Source organism: Apteryx rowi, unplaced genomic scaffold (genome assembly GCF_003343035.1).
Source record: "Apteryx rowi isolate R43461 unplaced genomic scaffold, aptRow1 scaffold_607, whole genome shotgun sequence".
Lineage (NCBI taxonomy): Eukaryota > Metazoa > Chordata > Aves > Apterygiformes > Apterygidae > Apteryx > Apteryx rowi.
Window position 1 is genome coordinate 490,444 of NW_020450880.1, and position 25,955 is coordinate 516,398.

General features: G+C 34.8%; 1 protein-coding gene across 1 annotated transcript in view; it reads left to right on the forward strand.

The window, feature by feature from the left end:
• The window catches only part of SNTG1 (syntrophin gamma 1), a gene marked incomplete at its 3' end in the record, with an annotated part of 66,831 nt that overhangs the window by 30,065 nt on the left and 10,811 nt on the right, over positions 1–25,955 (forward strand). The window contains exons 5-7 of the mRNA XM_026083537.1: positions 1,681–1,724; positions 1,832–1,873; positions 25,625–25,727. Of these exons, the coding sequence (XP_025939322.1) occupies positions 1,681–1,724; positions 1,832–1,873; positions 25,625–25,727 (189 nt within the window). The remainder of the gene's footprint in view (positions 1–1,680; positions 1,725–1,831; positions 1,874–25,624; positions 25,728–25,955) is intronic.

Consider the following 25,955-nt stretch of genomic DNA (forward strand, 5'->3'; position numbering starts at 1 on the left):
AGAAATAAGCTTAAACTTAAGGAGGTATACTTGTGACTCCATCCTCTTCAATATAAAAATAAGTATGTAATAGGTAATAATGTGGCATATATTACCTACACTAGCTATTAAAATGCTATCAAGCACTACAGGAAAATGCTATCAAGCACTACAGGAAAAATAAGAAATGCAGACTGAAGTTTAATTCAGCACACAAAAGTGCACACTGGTTTCTTTTATTACTGTCCTTATTTTTTGCTGTACTGCCTGACACATTATTTCTAATATCAATACATAATTGAGATATAATCTCCATTACTGCTTCCAATGAAAATACTGCTGATTTTTAGAGAGCTAGTTGTGAGTGACATTTCTTATATAGAAGGAGACTATGCAAGTGTTATGCCATGTGGCTGTGCTAAGGATCTTGGATATGGAAAAAGCTATTTAACTCAGAGCTTGTAACTCAGAGCTTTGCMGGCTAGGTTCTGCCCTCCTCCCAGTTGCTTTCCAGCTCTTTTTTAGATCTCTAAACAATAACAGGGCACTTGATGCAATTCTTACAACCAGTGCTGCACAAAAGGTGCTTAAGTCTTACACAGATAACCCCAAAATTAATACATGCAAGCTCAGTGTCTGAAGCAGAATAATGAGATTTGCATTTATCTCTTTAAAAAAAAAAATCATTTTTTTAATCCTCCAGTATTTTAAGCATCCTTTGCTACACCTAACCTACTAATACCAGTCCTTCAAACATACACTTGAGTATAATTTATGTGAATRTTGATGTTGGTCCTGCTACTCATGTGACTAAATCAAAAGTTGTTGGATCAAGTCAAATGTCAGACTTTTCTAAACAGTCTCTTCTGTGATGTTTTGGAATACTATAGCTAAATAATTCCATATCATCTGCTACTTAGTTCTCATGTCAGGGGTTAGTCATTTCTTTATAGACACTTAAGTAATTTCTGTTATATTTCTGCTGTATTTATAAAGTATATTTACATTATATATTTCTATAACACAACYGAATAGTTAAGGATCCTAACTGTGGAAATAGATTTTGTAAATTGCCTTATGGCTTATAGATTATCATAGTGTTTTTAAGACCAAATTCAATTTTGCTGGTGATTTTGTACAATATACTAAATGTTTGGCTCTTCAACATATAAAGTGCATATATACTCCCCTGAACTTATCAAATTTTGCAGGACCTCAAGTCTGTCTCATAAAAGCTTACAAATTAAAAATTGTCCTTGATGAGTATGTCTTAAGTCTCCATGTTGCTTTTTCCTCAGAATTTATAAGAAATAATCTCTCAATTTCATTTGAGAAATAATCTGAAGTAGGATCTAGTTCTGCAGTCATTCTCTATTCAGAACAGCACTGGCAATATGCCATACCTCACCATAAGGGCCTAAAAGATGCTAGAGACTAATGGATGATGTTTCAGMGTCTTATAATTCGGCTGGATAGACTAGTAGCAGAACTAGTAGCATTTAGTAGCATTTATATGCTGGTATTTTGAGCTAAAGAAAAAAGAATCCAAGTCATTTATTTATAAGTTATGTTTTTTATTTGTTTTTTATTATTTTTAAAAGGCTAAGAGTGTGGAAAWATATGACATGAAGTAGAAATATGTGTGCAATAAATATATGATGTTTTATACAAAATGAGTGAAAATGCGCTTTCTGTTTTCAGCGGAACTTTCAGGGTTGCTCTTTATAGGAGATGCAATTCTACAGGTAAGTAAAATTGCAAGTTCTTTTATTTATGGTTTTCTAGAAAAGTATAATGAAATCTATACTTATGAAATGTAGAGTAAGTTTTCTCTCTATCTTTTTGATAACAGATTAATGGAATTAATGTGAGAAAATGCAGGCATGAAGAAGTGGTGAGCTTTTCTATTTTTTAGTCTTTTTTGTCTTTCATAGTTATTGAGATGATAGTGTACACTGATAGCAGAGCACTGGTATAAATTACATCATTGTTATTTCTAAACAAATATGATGGTACCTTCTAGCATGGCAAGTAGCTTAGCACATAGTGCAATCTCTTTTGTGTAGATTTGTCTTACTGTCCTTTGATAGGTTTTTCTGTATTAGAGATGATCATTTTATTACCAGGATTTTGGCTATACGTATTCCAGCCTTTCTTCTTCTGGGCTGTAGCTATCACATTTCAGCCGTGCTACTGCTTTCTGGCTGTGTGAGGTCATTTTAATTTGAAAAGCTGTCATTTGCACTATGCTGGTGAGTTGTTGTTAGCTTTTTTAACCCCACTTAAAAATCAAAACAAAACTCTTCTTATACCTTTAGTTCACTTTTGATGATGTGCTTCTCCTTCAGTTAAGCCATTAACTGTAGGGGGTTAAAATAACCATGTATTAAGGAGATTCTTTCCAGAGAAACCATGTGTATTTAAGAGGTCTGTAGTGGCCCACCGCCCTTGGTAAGTCAGCTTTGCTAGAAGTATCATGTCCTTTTGTTACACTTGACTTTTTGACTCTTTATAAGTACTTTTGGAAGTAGGGAACTCTATACTCCAAAGAAGAATGCCAGAAATGAGAAGATTCCCAAAGAAATTATCCTTAAATCCTGTGTAGGTCTATAGATTTCATATCTGTATTTTTACAATAATGTAGTAATGTTATAACCAAAAGTTTACCTACCTAAAGTTTACTGTGCAGACTTGAAGAGGCTCTGTGTTTAGTACTGCATTCTGTTATATGACATTGATTGTATGCCATTCAGGTATAAAAGCTTGAGTCAATAGACAGATAAAGATGATGTTCTGATGAACAAACTAGTGCAGTGTGAAGGAGCAGATCACTCCACTGTTCTTCCTCTCAGAATGCATTTGTGCACTGGATTTGTGTTGGAAATTTGTGTTGCAAACCATGCATCATTCTTCAGAGCCTTAAACATACCACCTTCTGTATACACACAGGCTAACAGTTATATTTACAGTCCTTTTAAGCTTTTACTCTGCAACAGTGCAACAGTGATCAGATTCAATCTTTTATAAGCTTAACTATAGTTATTTAATTTAATATGCATTAATATGATAAATCTCTCAGAGGGATTTCAATGAGCTGTTAGAATTTCAAGACGTGAAACAAAGTATTAATAAAAGTGCACACTTTTATACCCACAAAGGCATATTGAAAGCTGGTACGACAACACTAGGACTTTTTTTATTCTCTTAAATCTCTAGATTTAAGACAATCTCTAACTATTAAAATTATACATAAATCTGTTTGCTATTTATAATCAGATTTATACACTTTCCAGAAAAAAAAGATTTTGTAAAAGCCAGAAGATTCAGACTGAATAGAGTAGCAAGAGTCATCATGTCTATTTTTTTTTATACCTTACTTGTCCAATGTAATCTGCTTCTTAAACTCTTTATATGTAATGCTCTCAGAACAACAACAAAAAAAAGTTGTGGTGTCTTGCCAGTTTTGAATATGCTTTTGTGTATGTGCAAGTATTCACTTTTAAGCATTTAAGAAGCAGGTATTTTTAAGTTAAATACTTATTATTAAGGATAGCAGGGATAATTAATAATTAAGAATAACTCTTAAGAATTAAGAATAAATACTGGGCAATATTTAAATGAGATAATAGTCCCTATGACATTTTATAAACTAAAATATGCATGAGAGGAGTTATAAATATAAAATAAACATAAAAACCAAAGCAAACAAATTCTGACCAATAACCTTATAAATCTTTTTAAAAACATTCACTGTTGTGTGATCTATGCATGTAARTGTTGGGGTGTTTTATAAGCACAATCTTGTCAAACCTGGTTATAACTCTTGCTGCTATGGTAATGTTAGATACAGTCATGCATTGTATAGTAAGCTGTGGTTTTAGGCCTAGCCCTGGGTAAAGGGCTGGTCTGCCACCTGGAGCTATAGGTGGGATTTTGTCTGCAGAATGCCCTGTGGAGACCAAGCTGTTCTAGCGCTCCTGTCTTGCGATGGGTCTTTATCTAATACAGGATCCCTAGCTCTGATCTCAAGGTTATAGAGAAGATAGGAAGTGTGTGGAGCATCCTTGCTCACAGCAGGGAGTGCAACAGCAGGGCAGAGTTAATTTTCAATCTTTATCACACCTAGGTAATTTTTAAATGGCCAAGAAAGGTACATAAGCTTGGAGTTTTGTTTCCTTCTGATTTTTGTGCCTCATTAAGACCTGGCAGGTATTATGTGGGAATAGATTAGTGGGTTTGGGGTGTCTTAATGTCTTATAAAATATTCTTTTTAAACCAATGTGTGTGTTCTGTGCAGCGTGTCAAGCTGAAGCTGCACATAGCAAATTCATACTTAAGTATCTGTAGTCTGCATGCCATAAACATTCAATCCTGTGTTTTTCTGTTGAAAAATTCCGGTCTACAACTTCTTGCTCCTTGCAGAAACATTTTAAGAAAATGTCATATCTTCATAGCTCTGCAATGAAAAGTCTGTGACATAATCAATGCAGCCTATTGTATTATAGCAATGATTAATTGGCCCTGATATTTCACTGTGCTTTACTGATAACTATACTGCACAAATTAAATTATTTTTCCATTTGAATTTCTAAATTAAGTAGTTTAATCAACTCTTTTCAGTGTTGTCTTTCATAGTAGGTAGAATCTGTCCCCAATATTTGAGTGAATTTAGTTGGTTTAACAGTTTTGGGCACTCCTTTGCTGTCCTTTCTTGTCTCCCATTCATTTTTAGACCTGGTAAAGCAATCAGTGATGCACAGATCATGTTACCGCACAAATATACCATGATTTGAAACCTGAGTCTGACCAATAGGTAGATAGATAGGTAGACAGGCAGGCAGAGAGATGGGACTCTTATAAAAATGGACAGGTAGGATTATTCAGTTTTTAGTGTACCTTCCTGGAGGCCTCTGTTCATTTCCTTTCTGAATATTTGTAGTTTTAGGTGAATCACTTAATTTTGAGCTTAGTTTTCCATTTGTACAAGGTGAGAATGTTATTCATCGTAAGGATATTATGAGTTTACATTGAAGACTGAATGTCAGCTTACAGTTCAGCTTGGGTTATCTGAATACTACATAACAGTGCTTCAGTCTTAGTGCTCTCCTTGGGCTAAAGAAAAAAACACGTGCTCTCTGTGGTGAAATGTCAGTATGGGAGGAGTTTGAGGAAAAAAAAAAATCTAATGATCCTCTTAAAAATTGCCTCTCAACATCATACTATCAATTTATCTCCAAAAATGCATTATACAGCTCAATTTGGAGGGAGGGAGGGTGCTGTATATTTTTTTTATTTTGCATGAGTTTGTACTCTTTCTACTCTGTATTTATTCATTATTTCTTTTCCAGTCCACTCTCCATTCCATTTTACAAGACTTTAAAAGCTGAGATTAGGGGTGACATGCATGGACAGGCATACAACTTTAGGCTTCTGTCTATTGAACTTGCTCCAGCAAACACATAACTTGTCAAGCCACATGCATAGTCTTTTAAGGACTCTCCAKGGATAGGATTAGTTATAAGGTTGGAAACAAATTTATCTGTAGTCCTTACTTCCCTTTATTGTCCAAACATAAAACAAAGATAGATAGGCTACCACTGATATAAWGTTTTTCTAGTCACACACACAGACATTTTAATGGGGGACTAGTCACTACACCATTAACAATGAAGAAAATTTGGGAGAGAGCCAGAGGCTCTGCTGTGAGCTACTTCCCTTGAGTTACTACACTGTGGTCCAGAGTAGCAGAGTATCTACCCACTCTTGCATACTACCAAGAAGCTTGTGTTGGATCTACCACTCTTACTGAATCCAGGACTGGGTTGTAGTGTAGCAAAGCATCTGAGGCTATGTGGAAGAAAGAATTTCAGTCAAATGAAATGGGTCCATGAAGTCAACAAGAAGACTRCACTTTTGAGTGAGTGAGAACACTGATATCTTTAAGATTTGGTCTCTGTTGTTTATACTGTGAATAAAAGATCCCACCTCATATCAACAACAAGGGTTACCTATCACTGCGCTTTCTTTGAATCTTAAGATCTGTTTTTCGGGTTTTGTTTTTTTCTTATGAAATAGCAGTAGAATGAAATGGATATGAATATGAAATAATTTCTTATCTCTTAGAGTTTTGAGTGAAATTCAGGCAATCACAGAATCACCAAATCACAGAATGGTTGAGGTTGGAAGGGACCTCTGGAGATCATCTAGTCCAACCCCCCTGCTCAAGTAGGGTCACCTAAAGCATGTTGCACAGGATCACGTCCAGGTGGGTTTTGAAAATCTCCAGAGAAGGTGACAATGTTTCTAATGAAATTAGAATTTGGATATAAGGGTCTTTCTCATGTGCCAGTTACCATGACTCAGATATGATCCTTGGAGAGCAACAGGAGAATTCATTGTCCAGGAAAGCTGATTTAGAGGAAGATAGATATCTCGACTTCATAGGTATTTAGACTTTGGTGGGTTTGATATAGAACTAGCTATTCTGTGTAGCATCATGGTTTGAGTAACCCATGAGCTGCATTTTGGTCAAGACATCTTTCCCAGCAGAATGACCTGAAATGGGACGTCCATGTGCATTGCAAGGTAGGTTTTGTCTTCTTGTTTTCCCTGCCTTCGTACCRGGGCAGTAGCCATGCCAGATCACTATAAATGACAGACATTCTACAAAACTGACAGCAAGGAAACTGTGGTCAAAAAACTGCAATCATGTGCAGCTGATGAAACATCTGAGTAAATTTTTGTTTTAATTCAAACTGATTTTTAAACCTATTATGAATAGTTTCAGTAATCTTTTTCATAACTGCTTTTAAACAGAAGAACGAACATATTGTAGTTCAAGGACAGGATGGGGAACCAAATAATCTGAAATCTCACTCCGTCTTGACTTTGACAGATGTATCTTTTGGTAAATTATTTTTTTATGTTATCTTCATTTCCTTAACTGTGAAACAGAGACCTAGTCTATAATCAGTTTTAGTTCACTAAATCATATAAGGTGTTTTAGAATCTGTTATAGGAAAGGATCTCTACAAAATGTGTTCTACTAATATTGTGCTGTTTGGTGATAGTGATAACAGCAACCTGCAAATATAGCTTAACATCTTCTCATATTGCTTGGCAGAGATACTGTTTTGTATAACTCATAGCTCTTAGCCATTTAACCCTTTCCATTTATTAGGTGGAGCCATAAAATACTGAAGCTGTATAGTTAGAGCTTCTGAGAGAACACTATAATAATTTTGAAATTTAAACTTTTGGGACATCCAATAGTTTTATTCATAAGAAGAAGCCAAGTTATTACTTTTCCATACAGCTGTTGTTTTCTACTTGAGACCAAAGGGTTATAATAGAAGTGCTAACGTCACCTTAGCTGCATCTGTAGCTGAGAACATCCGTGACAATGTATTCACAACGTCCTTATTTTGTTCATGAAATTTGGAGCTAATAATAATCTGTTAAATATGTCAGCATTGGTTTAGAATTAGTGTGTATCAAGTGGAAAAAAACCCTAGCGGTTGTAAATAGTTTACTGTTTTATTCCGTGTGGCGGAAATTCCTTGTATTAGGATACATTCTGGAGCAGAAGTGTTATATGTATTCAGACACTTTTCTCATTTGGTTCTAGCTATGTTTTTTAGTGCTTAAATAAAGAAATTTATGCTAAAATCAGTAAAGGCTTGGATTTATTCAAGCACTATGTTATTGTACTTTTAAAATACACCAATCTGTGTTGCATGTTTTCCTAATTTATATTTTCGTTTACTTTTCTCAAGGTATTTGTAAATATATTAGTTATTTTATTAAGAATCCATCTCTTAAAAGTACTCATCTGTACTAGTAACTTGTAATTGAAAGGGGTAAAAAATCTTGGTATAACTAATATTGAGTCTGTATGGTTAATATTGTTGTTTCCTTATTACATAGCTATGGTCCTCAAAGCAAAAAAATCTGTTGGGGTTTAGTGGGATGGAGTGAAAGAGAGAATCAGCAATTAGTGTGTGACATACTTCAAATAACTGCCATTGCTTCCTCCTTTGGCATGCAGTTCTATTAATGTTGAAAACCTGAGCGTCTGTGGAGCAAAGAAGATAGTTGAGCAGAGGTTTTACAGTGTATACCGTCAGATGCACTTTGAGTCAGGGTTTTTTGCTTCCTCAGGAAGCAAATTGAAGTTTTTTAAGGTTTGTCTATATGTTTGTCTGTTTTTCCCTCCAGAATCCTTTTTGAAAGATTTTATTCTGTACAGCATCTTCCAACTGAGATGTACCTCAGCGGGGCTTTGGTACAGGGATTCCACTTTGCTTTGCTTTGCTGTGCATAAATACAATGTTATACAATAATCAAAAACTAAGAAAATGTTTGTAAGCACCAGAACCCCAGTTATTTTAAAACTTTTTGTGGGGGTGGTTTATATTTAAAAAGGCACAGTCCACTTTGGCTAGGTGTTCTGAGTTTTTTGTTTTACTTGGAATAACTACTCAATAATCTAGTAAGACTAGACAAGAATAGCATAAAGAGCACCAAGAGCCACCCAAAAGAAGAGGCAACAAATATACACAAAGCATTCTGTAAGTTCAAAAAAATGTAATGCTGGAAAAAAAGAAACCTTTTATAAGTATAACAATTATCATCCCTCATCACTATTATAAAGTTTTCATTTACCCATATGGACTACAAAATACTGTCTTGAGTTGCAACAACAGTAATTTCTATAAACAGCTGAAACAGCTATGTGCTATTAACTGCTGACTGATAGCAAACGCTGATTTCTAAAAGGCTGCTTCAGTATTTCTTATGGCTTGACAGGGGCCCAAGAGAGCATGTCAGACAAAAGAGAGGGCATGTTGGACAAAATAGAGGGCGAGTAATTATTTAGTCAGCCAAAAGGAATCACAAATAAGAGGCATACTCAAAGAAGTGCAAATGTGCATAAACACATACACAAACACAGTCTTCAGACATTTTTCCTGCAGTTACAATATCTGATTTAACTCTTCAGAATTGTTATTGTTCTGGCTCTAGTAGAATCAGATGGGTGCAGGGAACAAACTTTTCATCCAGGGGTTATCTAACACCTGTACATATTTTTAGGTCTTTTTTTTTTCTCTACAATGGGTCTTTGTCTTTTAACAGTTTGTTCGGTGGAGGAGGAAGAGGAAAGGAGAATGGATCCTATATATTTTTCAATAGTATCCAGTGTTGAACTGTTCCAGCCAGATACATGGAGGTTTCCAGATGGCCCACCCCATACTTCTCAGCCACTAGTATGGTACAGTATGGTACTGGTGTTTTGGTATCTGTATGTCAGCACTGGGCCTGTTTTCTAGATGTATACTTTTTTCTTAGCGTTGCCCTGCTAGTACTGTTGTCTCCAAATTCAAATTGGTGCTTCCTGTTTTCCATTAGTTGTTTTGCAAGGCAGGGCCCAGTGCAACTGGTACAGCAGTAAGAGTTTCACAGGTCACAAGAAAAACTCTGGTGCAGATGTAATAACAGAAGCAAGAAACTCTTGATTAAAATTTACGAAGATTACYCATTCTTTAGATTCTAGTGCAAAGACCTGCAGTAGTAGTTGCCTCCCCGTACTRTCAGTATTTTTTTGATCTAAATGGGAACTAGCCAGTGATTACAGGCTGAAATGTCATTACCAGGATAATGACATATATCATTAAATTAGGTCTAGTAAATGTACATACCTCTGTTCTACTTCACATGCCCTTGTCAAGCCAATACTGATTCAGAATATTTTCGAGGTTCTAATTATGCTGACCCATTAAGAGCAAAGTCCAAGGGAATACTTTGATCAGAAGTACTAAGGATATTTCTGGATTCCCTGAATATTGAAAGGCCTTCCCTTCTTCTAATATTCTGAATATAATGCATTTACATATTACATGGATAGACAGACATAGTTCACAATATCTTCACCAACTCTCGATCATCTTAAGGGTTATTAACATCTTTTATACTGTCATATTTACATGAAAATCTAATACAAAACTCATTCAAAATCACCTGTGTATTTCAAAACACAATATATTATTTCTGAATTACGGATTGTGGAGAGAAGTGTTGGTGAGACCTAGCATTTTCCGTAATTAATGCTAACGGATGAAAAATTTTGTTAAAACATTGTTTTTGCAAACTATGTTAAGCATACTTCCAGCAAGCAATAAGTGTGGTCTTAGAGCAAAATGAATCTACTGCACAACAATAACAACAACAACAAATCTTTAAGACAAAAAACTACTATTTTTTTCCAATTAAAGAATCTGGAACTTTGGAATTTGGCAATGCCTAGGCACTTCACATTTTATTCTAACAATTACTACCACAGCTCTTAATATACCAGTAGTTGTCAAAATCTTTATATCTCAACGAGAAAAACATTATTTAAATGGAAGAGTATGCATTTTTGAATCTTCTTTCTGTATGGATATTCCTTGATTGGTGTGTGTTAAGTAGCATCAGCACTGTTTTGCTCATTTTCTGAATTTTTGTAGCATCTGACAGCACAGAGAAAATTGTAAACCAGAGTTATTGAGGTCTGAGGGGCCTGGAATTTCTAAAGGTGAGGCCTGTACTTCATGCATTCATTTGCTAATATTCTGACATATCCATCTAGCAGCAAGGTAACAAAATTTTAAAGAGCATTTTGTTTTTCTCTTGTTGATGTTGCAATTTTTGCTTCAGAAAACACATCCACTCTTTTTAACTGTATATAAATTATGTTTTTTATAAGCTGTTATAGTCTCAAATGGTAATTGACTGCTGGCAAGAGTAGATTTCTGTGGGGTTATTGCCTAATTAGGAAAATGAAAAAAGGTAAAATGAGAGTTGCGATGAGATAACATTGAATGTGAATTCTGGCTAACCTGATCATTTTAGATGAATATATCAGTTTTTTGCTTAACTTTGAAAGGCAGGAAGACCTCATGCTATAAACTGATAAACCTGTAATTCAGCGCATTTTTATAATTATACTGTAATACAAATACAGCTTTTTTACTGCCTTGGAATTATCTGCTGATCTCTTTCCTTTCCAAAATATCTGTAAATATCCYCCATTTAATTAATATCCAGTGTGAGTACCTCCAAACTGAGTGTTGCCAAACCCCTTATAATTTAGATCCTAATGAAAATGATCCTAAAATTCTTGAGGCAGGGATATTTCATATTACACGATAACTATGTCAGATCCAGCTTCAGCAAAATATGTATATATATGCCTAAAAGTATGAATGTAAGTGCTTTGCTAAATTGAGAACTTTCTTTTTTGCAAACATTTACAAAGAACAAAGTCTGTTTCTCCAGCTAGATGCAGTAGTATAGTAATACTGTGGCAGAAAGGCTGTCATTGTATGCCATGAAAGGCGTTCTTATGCATTTTCTCAGCTGAAAACTTACCACTAAGTTTGTTCCCTGACGTAATAAAATATCTTTCTCAGAGATTAGATCCTGAGCTGCCAAGAAGCTTAGTGGAGCATGTATTGATCTAAAACATTACCTCAAATAAAAATTTATCTAAGAATTATACTTTTGTCTTTGTGAAGTTGATAACATTTAGAACTGAACAAGTAGCAGTAGGCTTGTACGTTAATATTTATTCAAATTTGGAATTAAAATTTGATTTCAAACTCTTTAAGACCATTTGTGTTCATTTTCCTTGAGCATTTATGGGCTGGTGCTTGATTAGTGTGACTGTTCATTAAAAGTAAATGTTAAGGTCATATTTGCCAACAGCAAATTTTATATTGAGTATGTAAATGTGAAATTTGCCACTGGCTGTGTGTTTGACCCCTGTCTTGCAGATGAGTGTGAGCAAACCCTTATTCTGGGACTGATCTTTCTTTCACCCAGAATTAGGCCTCTGCCTAGTCACACAAGCAATTCAAGCCATGTTTTCAAAAAGCAATCCAGCAAGTGCTTAAGTCTTTCTCTGTTCAGAAAAGATTTAAAAAGTTAAGAATGTACTTCAGAATGCTGTGCCAACTGGGTAACTTTCCATCTTGAAGCTTTAGGAGGAGAAAAATACCAGACATTTTATGTAGTTTACTAATATGCATGCGTTTTGAATATTACTAATGATCTCTTCACAAACAGCATACAGAACAAAACTTATTTGTTTAGTAAATGTGTTAAAAATTTCAAATAGAACTCAGTTGTGAATGCACTTTTTTGAATAAATTTGAAGTGTGTGAATAGTTTGACTGAACGAGTGGGGGATTCTCATATGTTTAGTAGACAAGCAAGTTGCTTCAGTGTTTTTTTAATCASAGCTAGAAACCTCAGACTCTTTTAACTTCATTGCTATAATGAAAAAATATAAAAAGTGCCATGTGATCTAACTGTGAAAAGAAAGAATTCCAAATGCCTTAAAATAGAGAATTTCATTAGAATTATTTCCTCCTACTGAGGAGCAAACATTACCTGAAAAATTTGGAGACCTTAATTCCAAGTTAGTGTCCCGTTTCTCTTATACCTAATTAGAAGAACTTTTCCACTTTCAACCTTACTTAAGAAAAATATCTTTTTGTTGAAAAAGCAAACCTTCATTCTAAATCTTTTGCTTTCAGCATAACTTCTTCTAGCTTGGGAAAAATACAGTTCTCTTCATAAAAGTATTCATAGTCATGTTTATTTCAGTGTTAGCTAGAAGGTCTGGGAATCATGCAGATATATATGGTACAAATTAGTTTATTCTGTGAATTAGTTAGAATATAGCTGATGCAAACCAGTTTTCTTAATGTAACATTAATAATGTTTTCAGTCTTTTTCTTTATTCTGAATATTTTATGAGACATTGTATAGGGTATGGAGGCTCTTGAGTGACTAAATCTGAATATAAGTGCTGAAATATTGCTGTTGCTTTTGGGAAGGCATACACAACATTTTCTTCAGTTCACCTTATGACTTTCTGTGTAAATGTGTTGGAGTTTTGATTAAAGTAGCTAATACACTATACRTAATTTTTTCTAGACTTGTGAATCCTTTCTCATGGGCTGTATGCCATAATACCTTCAGACCACAAGCAAAATCTTAATGTTCTGTATAAAAGTGTTGGTATTATTACTGGTTGTGTTGGTTTTCCCATTTAGTTTGTCAATAATTTCATGAATGAAGCTCTGGCCTATATTCAGTGTTTTTGTGCCAGCTYTTAGTATCAGGAAGTGGTATTCCAGTATACTTTGTCTTTCTGCAGATTACTGCATCATAGTCAAAAACTTGCTTAATGATGATCATGGAAATCTATGATGGAATATTTAGTATGGTATATATGATAATATGTTATACCCTAAATAGGCTTAATTTTTTGAGTTCAAGAGATTGTCTCCCAAATTTCTCTGACTAGACCTAAATGCTTTCATACACGTTCTTGTCTTATCTGTCTTTCACTATCTGAAAGTCTTGTTAGAGAATCACAATAGCAAGAAATTGTTGCTACAGAGAATTATTAAGTTATGGTTTTGGCTTATTCTTACCTTTTTATATTATATTGGACTAAAAACTACTAAAATTATACTATTTGCCTGAGTAATAAAGATAGATTTCACAAGGATGTTATGCAGATATGATGAGTAGGAGGAATTTCCACATATGATCTGTGCATTAAAATATGGTCTAGATTTTGTTTAAAAACAGTTTTTAATTTTTACATTCTTGGATGTAAAATTGGATCCTTGAAGGTAAAAAGTAATTATTATTTGTTATGAAGAAGCTATATGCAAAGCCATTGGAAGTTACTTAAATGTTCTTCAGGTGCTGACAGGTTTTTCTGAATATTCTCCATAATGTGTAGTTGAGAGGAAAAGAAAAAAACAATCTCAGCCTGCTGCTGTGGTTGTCTTCTGATTATTATAAAGTCCAATATACCTTGTGCCTAACGTAAGAAGTTCTCTATAGGCTGGTGGGGGATAACCTATTGTTCATCTAACTGTAAGCACACTTAAAAACAAAAGAAAAGTGTTATTTTCTATTCTAATTCTAGCTTTTGGTGAGTAATTCTATGATGAATAATAGAAATAATAATAGAAATAATAATAGTTTGTTTCCTGCTTGCTATAGATTGAGTATTCCCTTAAAAGCACAGCTGGGTGCACATAAGAAAAACTGAGGATTTTACTTTGACTTGGTAGCTTCTTTTTTTTTCTTGAAGTTGCTGAAAATATTTACTTTGGATAACTTTTTGGTATACAGGAGCTTTCAGGGAGAGAAAGAGAGTCAGTAGGAAGCTTACAGCCTGATTGCAGGTTGGAAAACCTCTGTAGTAGAGCAATAGGCGTCCTTATAGGGAAGCTGACCCCAGACAATCTCCAGAGGTGACAGAAAAGAGGCTCCTGTAGCAACTCACCAGAGAATGTGAGAGCTCAACCCTGAGAGCCATCAAAAGTTGCAGAATTTCTAAAGGTAAGATTCAGGAAAATGTCCTAATTCTGAAAAGACATAATGAGCATGGGGGTATGCTTATCTAATTTTTTTCACTCAGTAGTTCTGATTTTTACCCATTTACAATATTTTTGTCCTGGCATCCTATTTTCTTTTTAATAAGTTTGTTTTGAAATCCCCACTTCAAGGAAAAGTGGGCAGTCATTAAATTGACCTTTGCTATATCTGTCTCCAGTCTTTGGTTGCCTTGAGGCCCATGACAGTTTCTGTAACTATGATCAACAGTTCTGCTACTTCTTGTTGTATATATGCTTGCATAATACTTTTCTCTACTGAAATGCCTATGGCAATATTTAGGTGCCTTGGCTGGACTGCTGTTAACTGGATTCTGTCCACTTCATCTTGTTATGTTTTTCCTGAATGCTGTGTAGAAATCTGTAGATGTTGTAATAACACTGGTGTAAATTGTTCTTCCATTTCAGTAGGAGTTTTGTTTTGTTGTTGTTTTTATCAAGAGCATCACACATTACATCCAAAGTAGCTTTGATCAATATTTAATTTGGATAATGTCAATGGAACTGATCCCAAACAAAATCTGGTTCATATGTAAATTTCAGAGCGATCCTATAAATGAGAGGTCCACATAAATATATATTATTGTTATGAAAGCATATAATACCAGTAGAAGATGCAATATGCATATTAATACAACTAGTTGCAACAAAAATTTGGCTTACTGATTTAAAATATTTGACAGATGGGGGGATTGAGTAGTCTAGCTAAATACGTGGTGGTGATTGTATCAGTCCCATGCAGTTGTAATTTATGACTGGAAAGCTATAGTAAAGCTTCTTATTGTCCATAAGAATTCAAGTTTCTGATTTCATATCTTAAATTWTTCAAAAAATGCTATTTTGTTTTAACGATGCTAGGAACCATTCTATGCTATTCCTAACATTTTAAGTATTATTAAGGGATTTGCTTGATTCTTTTAGCCCGTTGTTTTGGAACTCATTAAATATATAATTACAAAAATGTCTATTTATGAATTAGCAGGGAAAGATAGTAGGGGCTCAGGAGTTGAATATATAATAACATTTTAAAAGTGGAATAGCTATGAGAATTTAAAGCAGAGGAGTTCTTAAAACTATATGACTGCACAGATTCAGAAGAGTAATCCTAAAGAAGTAGAGCCATACAGGGAGTAGGAAATGCAAAAATAAAGAGAGGCACTTCTCTGATTCAACTCTGGCATATACTTCTGGTTCTTTGGGGATGTTTTTTTGTTTTCCTAGGTATTTTCTTGTCACAAATACCTGCAGATTGTTTSAAGACTGAAATAAGGTCTGTAAATGAAACAAGTCAAATTTCAGTTCGTTCAATGCTTTTCCTTTTATCAGAACATTAAAATACAATTTTATTCATACTATGCACATTCCAATATACATTACATAATTCAGTGTACATTAGAATGTAATATGTAACAAAGTACCAATTTGACAGCAGTCAAAATGCTGTTCTTTGCACTGTGCATTATCTTTTTATAAACCAAAATGCTGTATTTAGTTTCTCCCTCAATTTCATGTTGGAATGAAACTCAATGTAAAACTGAATGGCTAATGAATGTATCTGTGTGTATTTGTTTTTTCATGGACCACAGTCCAAGACCAATAATAGTCCATGGAATACAGGTTGGGAAACATTCCTCAAGCCCATTGTTTGAAAGAGACTTTTGCTTTAGCCTGAAGCTCAGCTGGGATGAGGCTGAAAAAATGCTGGTAGATCACTGAAAGCAATCAAATGTACAGTAGGAGCTTCTTTCCTGCCCACTTTTTTAGTAAAGCCCAATTTTTGGCACTATGGTGCACAACCTGGTAGTAGAGTTGGAATCTAAGGGATTTATATTTCTTGTTTTTCAGAATATCATATGAAATATTTGGATAAGGAACTGTTAAGGGCGTGGAGTTCTCAGTTTTCATAGACCAGTTTTAACAAGTGAAGTTCTAATTCCTTGCTTTACATAGCTTTTGCTTTGAACTAATGGCCTTCTAATGATTTGTTATACTGTGAACTATGATGAGCAGTTAATGCAGTCTTTAATAAAACAGAAAATTAGAGTACAAGACCTAAGAATGCAAATTAAGCACTTTGTCTGCTTATAGCAATGTATTTTCTGGATGACGTTTATTAATAATGCTACGATTAATGAAAGAAGAATAGGAGAATGCTGCCAGAGCATTTTTCCAGGCTTTTACTTTATAGATTTTTTTTCCCTCGGGTGTTTTCATTGTTATCTTTTACTGATACATTCCTATATTAATTTTGAAAGTTCTTCCCAACTTCACTTGCACTGAAGTGTTCCACTTGAACTGTGGACAGAGGCATCATCCTTGGGTCTTGTATGAATCTGGTGCAATTTTAGCTGTTCTGGAAACTGTTGTGCAATGTTTAACACTTTCTGAATAAAGATACAGTGTTTGCAAGCACTTCATGTGCTTGGGGTGTCATACTAAGCAGCCAAATGCTGTGGGGGCAATGTTCTCTTGCTGAAGCAGCTGCTTTCAGACTTCTCTTTGCTGGAATATTTGTTGCCAACTTGCCTTCCCCATCTCTGGCCCAGACTCCTGAATCAAGGTTCCTGTTTTCTGCCAGAATCCCTTTCAGTCTTTTTTCAGCTTTGGAGAACTGAATGTTTTAACAGACATAAAGGCATTTGAATATGATTTGAAGTAGTGAGTATCTGCATTTTCTAGTAGAAGGCAGAGAACAAAACTTTAGCAAGCAGCTTTGCAAAAACATTTTTAGCTTATGTTGGACTTCTAAATAGTTTAAGGTAACAAGGACCTTCAATGTTTGAATTGAACTATCATACTTAGGGCTATGTCCCAGTTGTGTTAAATCTAATTTGAACACTTTCTAAAAGAATGAAGATGCGTACTGTTCACTGAAACTCTTTTGGGGGAAGAAGTTCCTTCCGAAGAATGAACTTTAAGAATTGCTGCATGCTAATGACTTTAAATGCATCTTAACAGTCGAAGTATTATCTGCTTTTCATCTTCTTTTTAAATTGTTGAGAATATCTGTATGCTACTTGCACTGGGTGTCTGTTTTGGTGAACAGACCAATTTTTTGGTGAATTTTGAAAGGATGAACATGCAACTAAACTGTAATTGCAGTCTATTGCTATTCTGACTGAAAGATTTCTAAACATTTTAATGATGATTGAGGAGCATAATAATGTTTAAAGACTTAAAAAACTGATGCTGGATCTTTTAGACATCTTAGTAAATAGTCTATTTCACAGGTTTTTGACTTGCGAGTTTAAAAACAGATTTTTCTTTCAAAAACTTGATTGTAAATATATCACTGAAGTGACAATATTTATTTTTCTTTTTCCCTTGGAATTGCACTGGGTAAGAAATTACAAGAGTCTGTGTCAATGTGGCCTATATTTGGTCCTCTGTTGCCTGATGGAAGGTTTGGGGGGGTTGTGTGTATGTGAATTAATTATATTTTCAATAAATTACTTCTGAAATTATTCACTTTCTCCTGCATGCTCATTACACTTATACATGTTACTTACATCTCATTATTTTAGTCATTTCGTATGAACAAATTGTGTAGATGTCTCTTAGTGTCAGCTAATGCAAATGACCTGCTTTGCATGTAGGTTTGAAAGTTGATTACATCTTTATTTCAAAATGCAGATCACTTAGTTTTCTACTAAAGTTTTATATACAACTCTTGAGGTTGCATGTTCTCTATGCTCTAAAGTCCATGAGACTGTGAAAACAGGTAGGGCAAAGATCAATGACAGAAGCCAGAAGACAACTGTAATCAGAGCTGTATGATGTTGTGCATCTGAGAGAACACCTGATTATCTAGCTCGAATGAATGCTGTCACTTGGAATCAGGGATAATCCTGTTTCTAAATGGTCATTCTGATGGGACTTGTCAAAAGGCATCAAGTCCTGAATCTTTGTGTATATTGTTCTGAAATGATCCTTTATATAGTGTCTTAGTAACTGGAAGATTCACTAAGTGCTACCTTGATTCAGTTCCTACTGATGTGACTTTAGCCTCCTGCCATCCTTTAAAAGACTGCCTGTAGGAAGCTATGTGCAGTAGAGCGCATAGTTCTGAATAGCAGAGCGTGTCTTCCTGCAGCCTTGTCTCACGCACCATTCTGCCCTGCATTTCCTCTTGCTGTGTTCAAGGAAGCTCCCGGTTTTAGTGTACAACTTAGTTTGGTTTGAAGTATTTAATAGAGGTTCTGGAACCAGACAGCAAAAAGTTAAAAACTACACCTATGTTAAAATCAAAGTACATTTTCAGCCGTGCTGGCTGAGTTAGAACTGCTATCATAAAAYGGTGTTTTAGTTTGCTGTGTATGTCAATAGGAGAAATTTTCTGAAAAGGAGGAAAAGCTGTGAAGGTTTTAACTATTATATTTGTTGATTAACCTCTATTGTTGGCAAATATTGTGATAAATATTAGATCACAGGAATTTAAAACTTCTCATACTGTGATGTGTTTGTAATGGGAATCTTCTATATTGTTTAAATACCTGACTCCTTACTAAACAAAACAGTTGATTTTTTTCGAGTAAACATATTTCAAGGCACTTTTGTATTTGCATCGAGCTTTCTAGCTTTGGGCCTTTATGACAGTGTACCACAATGCGTATTGTGTTATCTACTTACAAAGTCAGTGAGACAAAATATATTGTGTAACTCTGCACAATGGCTAGGAAGGTATCTTCAGATGTTTATAATTCAAGGTATTCATTAGAGAAATGGATTTTGCTTTAAAGTGCACTAAGGAGCAGAATTTGCTTCAGTTCAGGAGGCCTGCAGATCTTGGGCAATATACAAGTCTTCTGTTTTAGTCTTTACCACTTCTTTGTTGGGTAAATTCTACTTGCAATTTAAGAGTAGGTTTATGGCTTATTCAGGAAAGAATACTTATTGAAGTCAGAGGAATGTCATGCTTCAGTGCTTTCCTGAATATTTTGAGAGAGGCTTCAGCATATATGCAGATGTTTTCTTGAACTAGGACTTTAAATGTTTTTATAAAATTAGAGGGTAATATCATTATGGGCATTACTGAAAAATCAGATCAGTATTGTTCTTATTATAAAGCAATTTTATTTGGTAGTATTACACACCATCACAAAATTCACCTCTTCAAACTGACCCTTTGCAGTCATTACAATTAATTTAATGCAAATATAGACACTGTTGCTTCAGAAACACTTGTCCTTCTAATTCTAATATTTATCACAGCTACTGTTTCATGGAAGACAACTATTATTTTTGCTTGTCTCACCTCAGTCATGAAGATGCCCACCTTCTCTAATGTACTTTGCACTGGAAGTAAATTAATTCCTAATCCCAATAGCAGTAAGTTTATGCTTTGTTTGAAAAAGTTTGTTGATAGTATTTAATGGTTCTGTTTGTATAGTTCTTTTCACATCAAATAACTCTACATGRAAACAACAACAAAAATCATATAATATCTAAAGCAGTAGCAGGAATTTAGGGGCAGTATTGCACAGTAGAGGAAATAAAAAAAAAAAAAATCCAGTAGTAACAGCAATAGTAATAGCAATACTAAATTGCTTTTATTTATTTAATTCATACAATATCTGTATTGACACTTTAAATATTACTACTATTCGTTATTAACTATTAAAGTGAAAACCTGGCATAGTCAGRTGAGTTAATACACCCAAAACGGCTTTATTGAAAAAAAATTGCATTTCAAATATTCAGTACAGCCCCTAGAAATAAAACATGATATTACCTTTGAGTGATCTAGAGAAGAAGAAAATCTGTTTAATGGTGTCCGGTCATGCATTTTCAGGTCAAATGCATAGAGATACAGGCCTCTTCCAAAAGGAGCATTTCCATAGCTTCTTGGCAGAATGTGGTCTTGTTAGGCCTTAGGAATGCTAGGTCTGCTCCTGAGTTATATCTTCCAGTGGAAATTTCTGTCAGGAAGAGATTCCATGGATTTAACCCTATGAATTTATCTCAGCTTCACCCAACTGTACACATATGATGAAAGAAAATCCTAAGTTAGAAGCTGCTGTATTTTTGTTTTAAAATTTTCAAAATAATGTCCATATTTATTCAGAATTACTTTTCCTTTCAGAAATGTTTTCTTTTTCAATTTTTAGAAGTTGGATCAAATTACTTCTTTTCAAATACCAGAGAAAACATTTCAAATATTTTGATTTGATACAAATTTGGAAAGAAGAAAATCAGAACACCTTTTTCATGCCTTTGGTTTTCTTTTAGCAGCAGTGAACTGGAAATCACATACTCGTACAGCTATAGTTCACTAATATTGAAAAGCTTTTTATAAACAATGGGGATGAGGCTCTGATTTTGTMCCAAGACTGATAGTGATTGCTGTTTGTGGCTCATATTGTCTTTGGAAATTTGACTGTGCAATTATTATAGGAGTGCTGTTTCCTAAAATAGCCACTTTTTATTTTAAAAGAAAGCAATTCATCATGGACTTATTGAATTCATCAAGTAAATAGCTAGATTTAATGAGACATACAAAGTGCTAGTTCCTCTAATGTGTTCTACCCAATGTTGGAGCATTTTTGCTAGAAATGGGATCAATGAACTACTGGTACAAAGGGCGAGGGGATAAAAACTTACTTTAAATTCAGTCAGCCTCTTAATCAGGCTTTGAGAATTGCAGTCTAAGTCCTACACTTTAAAAGGCTTGTATAGAGCATTATTAATTAGTGGACCTAGTAGGTCTATAGAACTAAGGTAGGACAGTAATATGTATTTGATAAGGAGGCTAGGAATGGTTATTGTAATGATGTTAATGAGGAGATGTTAGAGCTTTTCAGTGTCACAGCTTCTCTCTGTTAAAATGTCTTCACTAGACACTGCACATTACACTCAACAAATTAATGGCTAGAAGCTGAATAGTCAAATGACGTATCTTGTGCTGGGTAGACCTGTGACTGTGCCTGAAAACCTCATAATGTGCCTTATCCAGTGGACTGAGCTGTTTTTTTAGTRGATTTGAATTAACATTACAACTTAGTCTCATTCACCTGCATAATTAAAGAAGAAAAAAATATTTTCTGTTACAATCTTTATTTGACAAAAGGAAGTGACTGGTACTGGAAATCAGTGAGCAGTCAGCAATTGTAAGCACTGTCTCTAGTAAAAATTATTTTTGAAGGTACGGACAGTTCCATAGAATAAAAAATTGGTGTGGATTTTTTCTTTTTTTTAATTTTCTGACAAAATGTGGTACCACTTTAATGCCACTGTTCAGCCTTCTGCAGTGAAAGATCTCCACAGTTCTCTATTTTTCCAATTTAAAATAACCCCTATCCTGGAATGGGAGCAGAGCAAAATACCTTTTTCAAACTTGTAGACTAAAATATCAGGAATTTAACATAGTTATATCAAAATATGCAAGTAGACATTGCAAAATCAGAAAAATCCTGAAAGTTTTCTCAGTGACTGCAATTTCTTAATATAACTTTATTTTATTTTATTTTATTTTATTTTATTTTATTTTATTTTATTTTATTTTGCAGGATGTAGAAAATAATCCTTAGCTTTTTAGTCTTTAGTCATTTTTATGCTGCATATGGTATGTGATGGGCACTGGTAAAAATCGGAAGAGTTAGTTACTCCGATCAACCTAGCTTTAAGTTCCTGTATAAATCAGAGAATATGCTGTAACTCTATAAAGGATGTATAAAGGATTTTGACAGTCTGCTTCCCCCTTATGTTTGAAAGTAAACTTGAAATATTTCTTGAATTATGACTGCAACAAATAACCAACACATACATTGTCAGTGATAGTGTCTGACTGACAATGTACGCAGAATAAATGTGAGAGTTTGGGTTTCGTTTTGTGTTTTTTTTTCCTTCATTAAGAAAGCAGGATGGCTGAGCAGATATCTCTCTATTTATTTATCTAAAAATTATGTTATCATTGACAATTGGTTTCTTCAGTCTGTCCTTGAAGTTTTAGTGGTAAACTCTCAGTACTGCATTGTTCATGGAATATGGTATCAATTCTTCAGATAAACATGGATATTCTTGAACAAATATAATCATTTTTCATCAACACGCATTTTCCAAGTCTGAACAAGCACTACATTTGCATTCATACAGTCCTCATTTTACCATAGCATTATAAAGTTTTCGCCTAAATTAATGGGAAGCAATGAGAGAGACAGAAGAAAGAATTAATATAGCAGTCACTCAGACTGCTGGGAGAATTCCATTCATACTTGTAAATCTCTAGAAATTCATACTTGGATTTTATCTTTCAGACAAACTACTTGACTCCCTCTTTTCAACATCAACTTTTTCCATAATGTGGAGACAAAACTGTCCATAACAACAAGTCAAATTACTTTTGACTGTTATGTTATCTTTTTTTATAGCGAATACCAGTTAATTTCCCATTCATGAGTGTGAGCTTCCCTGGTATACCATAAAAACATTCCTTGGTAAGAGTAGATTTCCCATTATACCTCATTCTTTTTCTGCATGGAAAGGAGACAGTATGAAATGGTACATGAAATCTAAGAAGGAACCTAGAATGGGGACACAAGGTAAACAAATCCTGTAAGTCACACTTGACTGAAAACAGGTCAGTAATTCATTTTTTTAATGTAGAATAAAAATAAACTTTTCAACAGATAGCTTGAGAAGATTAATTAATTAATTAATTAAAAATCTCATTTTCTTGTACTAGGCTTATTTCCTAGAATGATTTTGATAACGACTAGAAAGTAAATGAACTGGGACTGGGGGCTCATGTGTCCTCTTTGTCATAATCATTAACTAGTTTTTTTTTTCTTTTTATATCTTTTATATCTCATCATTCTGCAGATAAAAATCCAGTCAGTTTTTGGATTATACACTTTATATACTCCAAAATATGCTTTAGCGAAATAAGTGTGACTGAATTCAACTCAATTGGGAACCAGCTTAAATTCTTTCTCCTATGAGATAAAGAGGTTTAGAGAGAGAGAGAGAGAGAGAGTTTAGAGAAAAAGGTCACAGTAGACTACTTATGGCAACTTCTAGCCTTAATAGAACAATATATTATCAAATGAAATCATGTAGACTCATGGCTTATTTAAATCTTGGAAGAAGAAAGATTCAGGGGCAGAGTTTACTGACTCAACTTCTTTCACAAATGTTATCCACTTATTTTTACATATCTTAAAAGGTGATTCTATAAATAGGAATTACTAATGCTGCAACTTTCCCCTTCTCCCTTGTTCCTGACTAAAAAAACATATTTAACAAGGTGGAGGGTAGCTGTATTTTTTCTATACTTTGTCCATCACATTAACGTCTATCATTTCAACACAGAATACATGCCAGTAAGTTTCTGCTTTGGCTATGACTATTCTGAACAGTGTGAGCACTACATAAGAGAGGAGAAGGATGAATCTCTTATGAAGGCTAAGGATACAGTGTGGTTTCTGTGATGGAATTCAAGACTTCAGAGTCTTGCTCTAAACTRTTACTGCATGGGCTACAAGTCATCTCCTTTCTGTGAAACAAGTACTACTTACCAGTTCTATGATATAAAACATTTCAGAAGTGGGAAAGGATCTTTAAAGAGGCATATGTTACAGTTAAAGGTTTGGGAGGCAATTTAAAGAGATGAATTATTTGCTCTGGTGTGTGTGTGTGTATGTTTGTTTATTCACACATTCATATAAATATACACACTACGTTGCAAAGTATGGTTTGACAACCACTGTGCTATCTTAAAGAAACAATAAAGAACCTAAAAATTCATGATGGATTTCAGATACTGAATCAAATATGCTGTCATCAGGTTGTTACTACTCCAAAGCAACCAGTGTGGAATGGGGAGTGTTGTGTATAAATCTAAGTTTACATTTTTCTTGAAGAATTACTTTGTTAGCTTAATATAGTGGAGTGACTCCACTTGAAAGCATCCCAGTAACTGCATGTAACTAAATGTGTAGGATAGGTTATCAACATGCTGATTCTTATGTATAAATTAGATGATAGAAATCCTCCATAAATTAATTTACTAGGCTTTCTCACAAGCACCAGCATGAGAGAAAGGTTACTTGTATGTTATTCAAATACCATGAAAACACAGCAGAAATGGGACAAATGTAYGCTGGTTCAAGACATTTGCCTAGTATGTCACTCTGTCATAGCCATCCAAACATTCCTCCTCTTCACACAAGAAGTGCAGTCACTAGAGAAGCAGCATGGTGCAATCTTCAGTCTTTGTAAGACCAAGTAAAATCAACCCTTAAAGAGTTTCTAGGTAATAAAGCCAGAAGGATAGAGGATGTTTGTTCTCTGAAACCCACGATTTATGTGACCTGATACATCTTCCCTCTCTTATTATAAAGGGATTGCAATGTTATGTCTCTGCTTCAAAGTACAGCATTTTGCTGAGGTGCTCTTGTGCCTGCGCTATTCCYCTCTGGGGAAGTGCCTGGAGTTCCCCTTCAGCACTGCGTGGTTTGCAGTGTTCCTCAGACACACCATAGAAAACTAAAGACGGGAACAAGAACAGCAGGTGCAATTGTGGGAGACTGCAGGAGGTCTAAGAGCATTTATAGGGAAATAGGTGATTTGCTTGTGTTCCTACGTCAGAAATGCAAGCTGCCCTGTGGTAAAATCCAAGCTCATGCTTATCCAAGTCTTAAGACTCACAACAGGTACTTTTCCTCTGTGACTGTCAGGAAGGTTAGGTTTACAACCCTTGCTGCAGAGCTTTGGCTAGATTTAACTATTCAGCTATTGGAAAGACATATCCATAGGATTATAACACAGCTGTGGAAAATACTGCTATTGTTTTGGTAGGAGATTTATGATATAAGCTTGGCCAAGAAAAAAAAAAAACACTTTTTTTTTTTTTTTTTTAACATACAGGCTGGTTTGGATGATGTTAGGATATACAGAAAGAGGGAAGCGTGCAGCTCAACAGTGTCAGGGAGCAGTCGTAGCACCAGCCAGTGGTAATTAGGAGGCCAGTTCCCCTCCCCTGTCACCAACCTGCGTGGCTAGGCACACAACAGACAAGCACATAACAAGCTTTTCTTCTTACATTCTCCTGTAAAAACATGTTATTGCAATGAGTTGCAAAACAGTGATGGTCTGGTATGTGAAAGCTGTGTGCCCTTACTTACATTTGCTGCTGTATTTCAGTTGCACATTTATTCCAAGGCATCCTGTTTGTATTCCCCCTCCAGGTTCAGGTCCTTCGCAACGCAGGGGAAGAAGTGACCCTAACTGTATCCTTCCTGAAAAGAGCACCTGCTTTTCTCAAACTGCCGCTGAATGAAGATTGTGCATGTAAGCCTTTATTACTTGGCCAGAAAAAAAACTCTGTTCAATGCACATGTGAATGCTTACAGCTTCTGAACCTACTGTGCATTGAGAGTGATCGACGGCAGCTTTTTCAGCCAGTGTTGGCCTGAATATGAGCTGCAAATCTCGCCAGGTCCTGTACTAACATTCACCTCAAGCAAAAGATTATTTATTATCTTTGCTTGACAGACCAACCACCAGGCACTTGGCTTG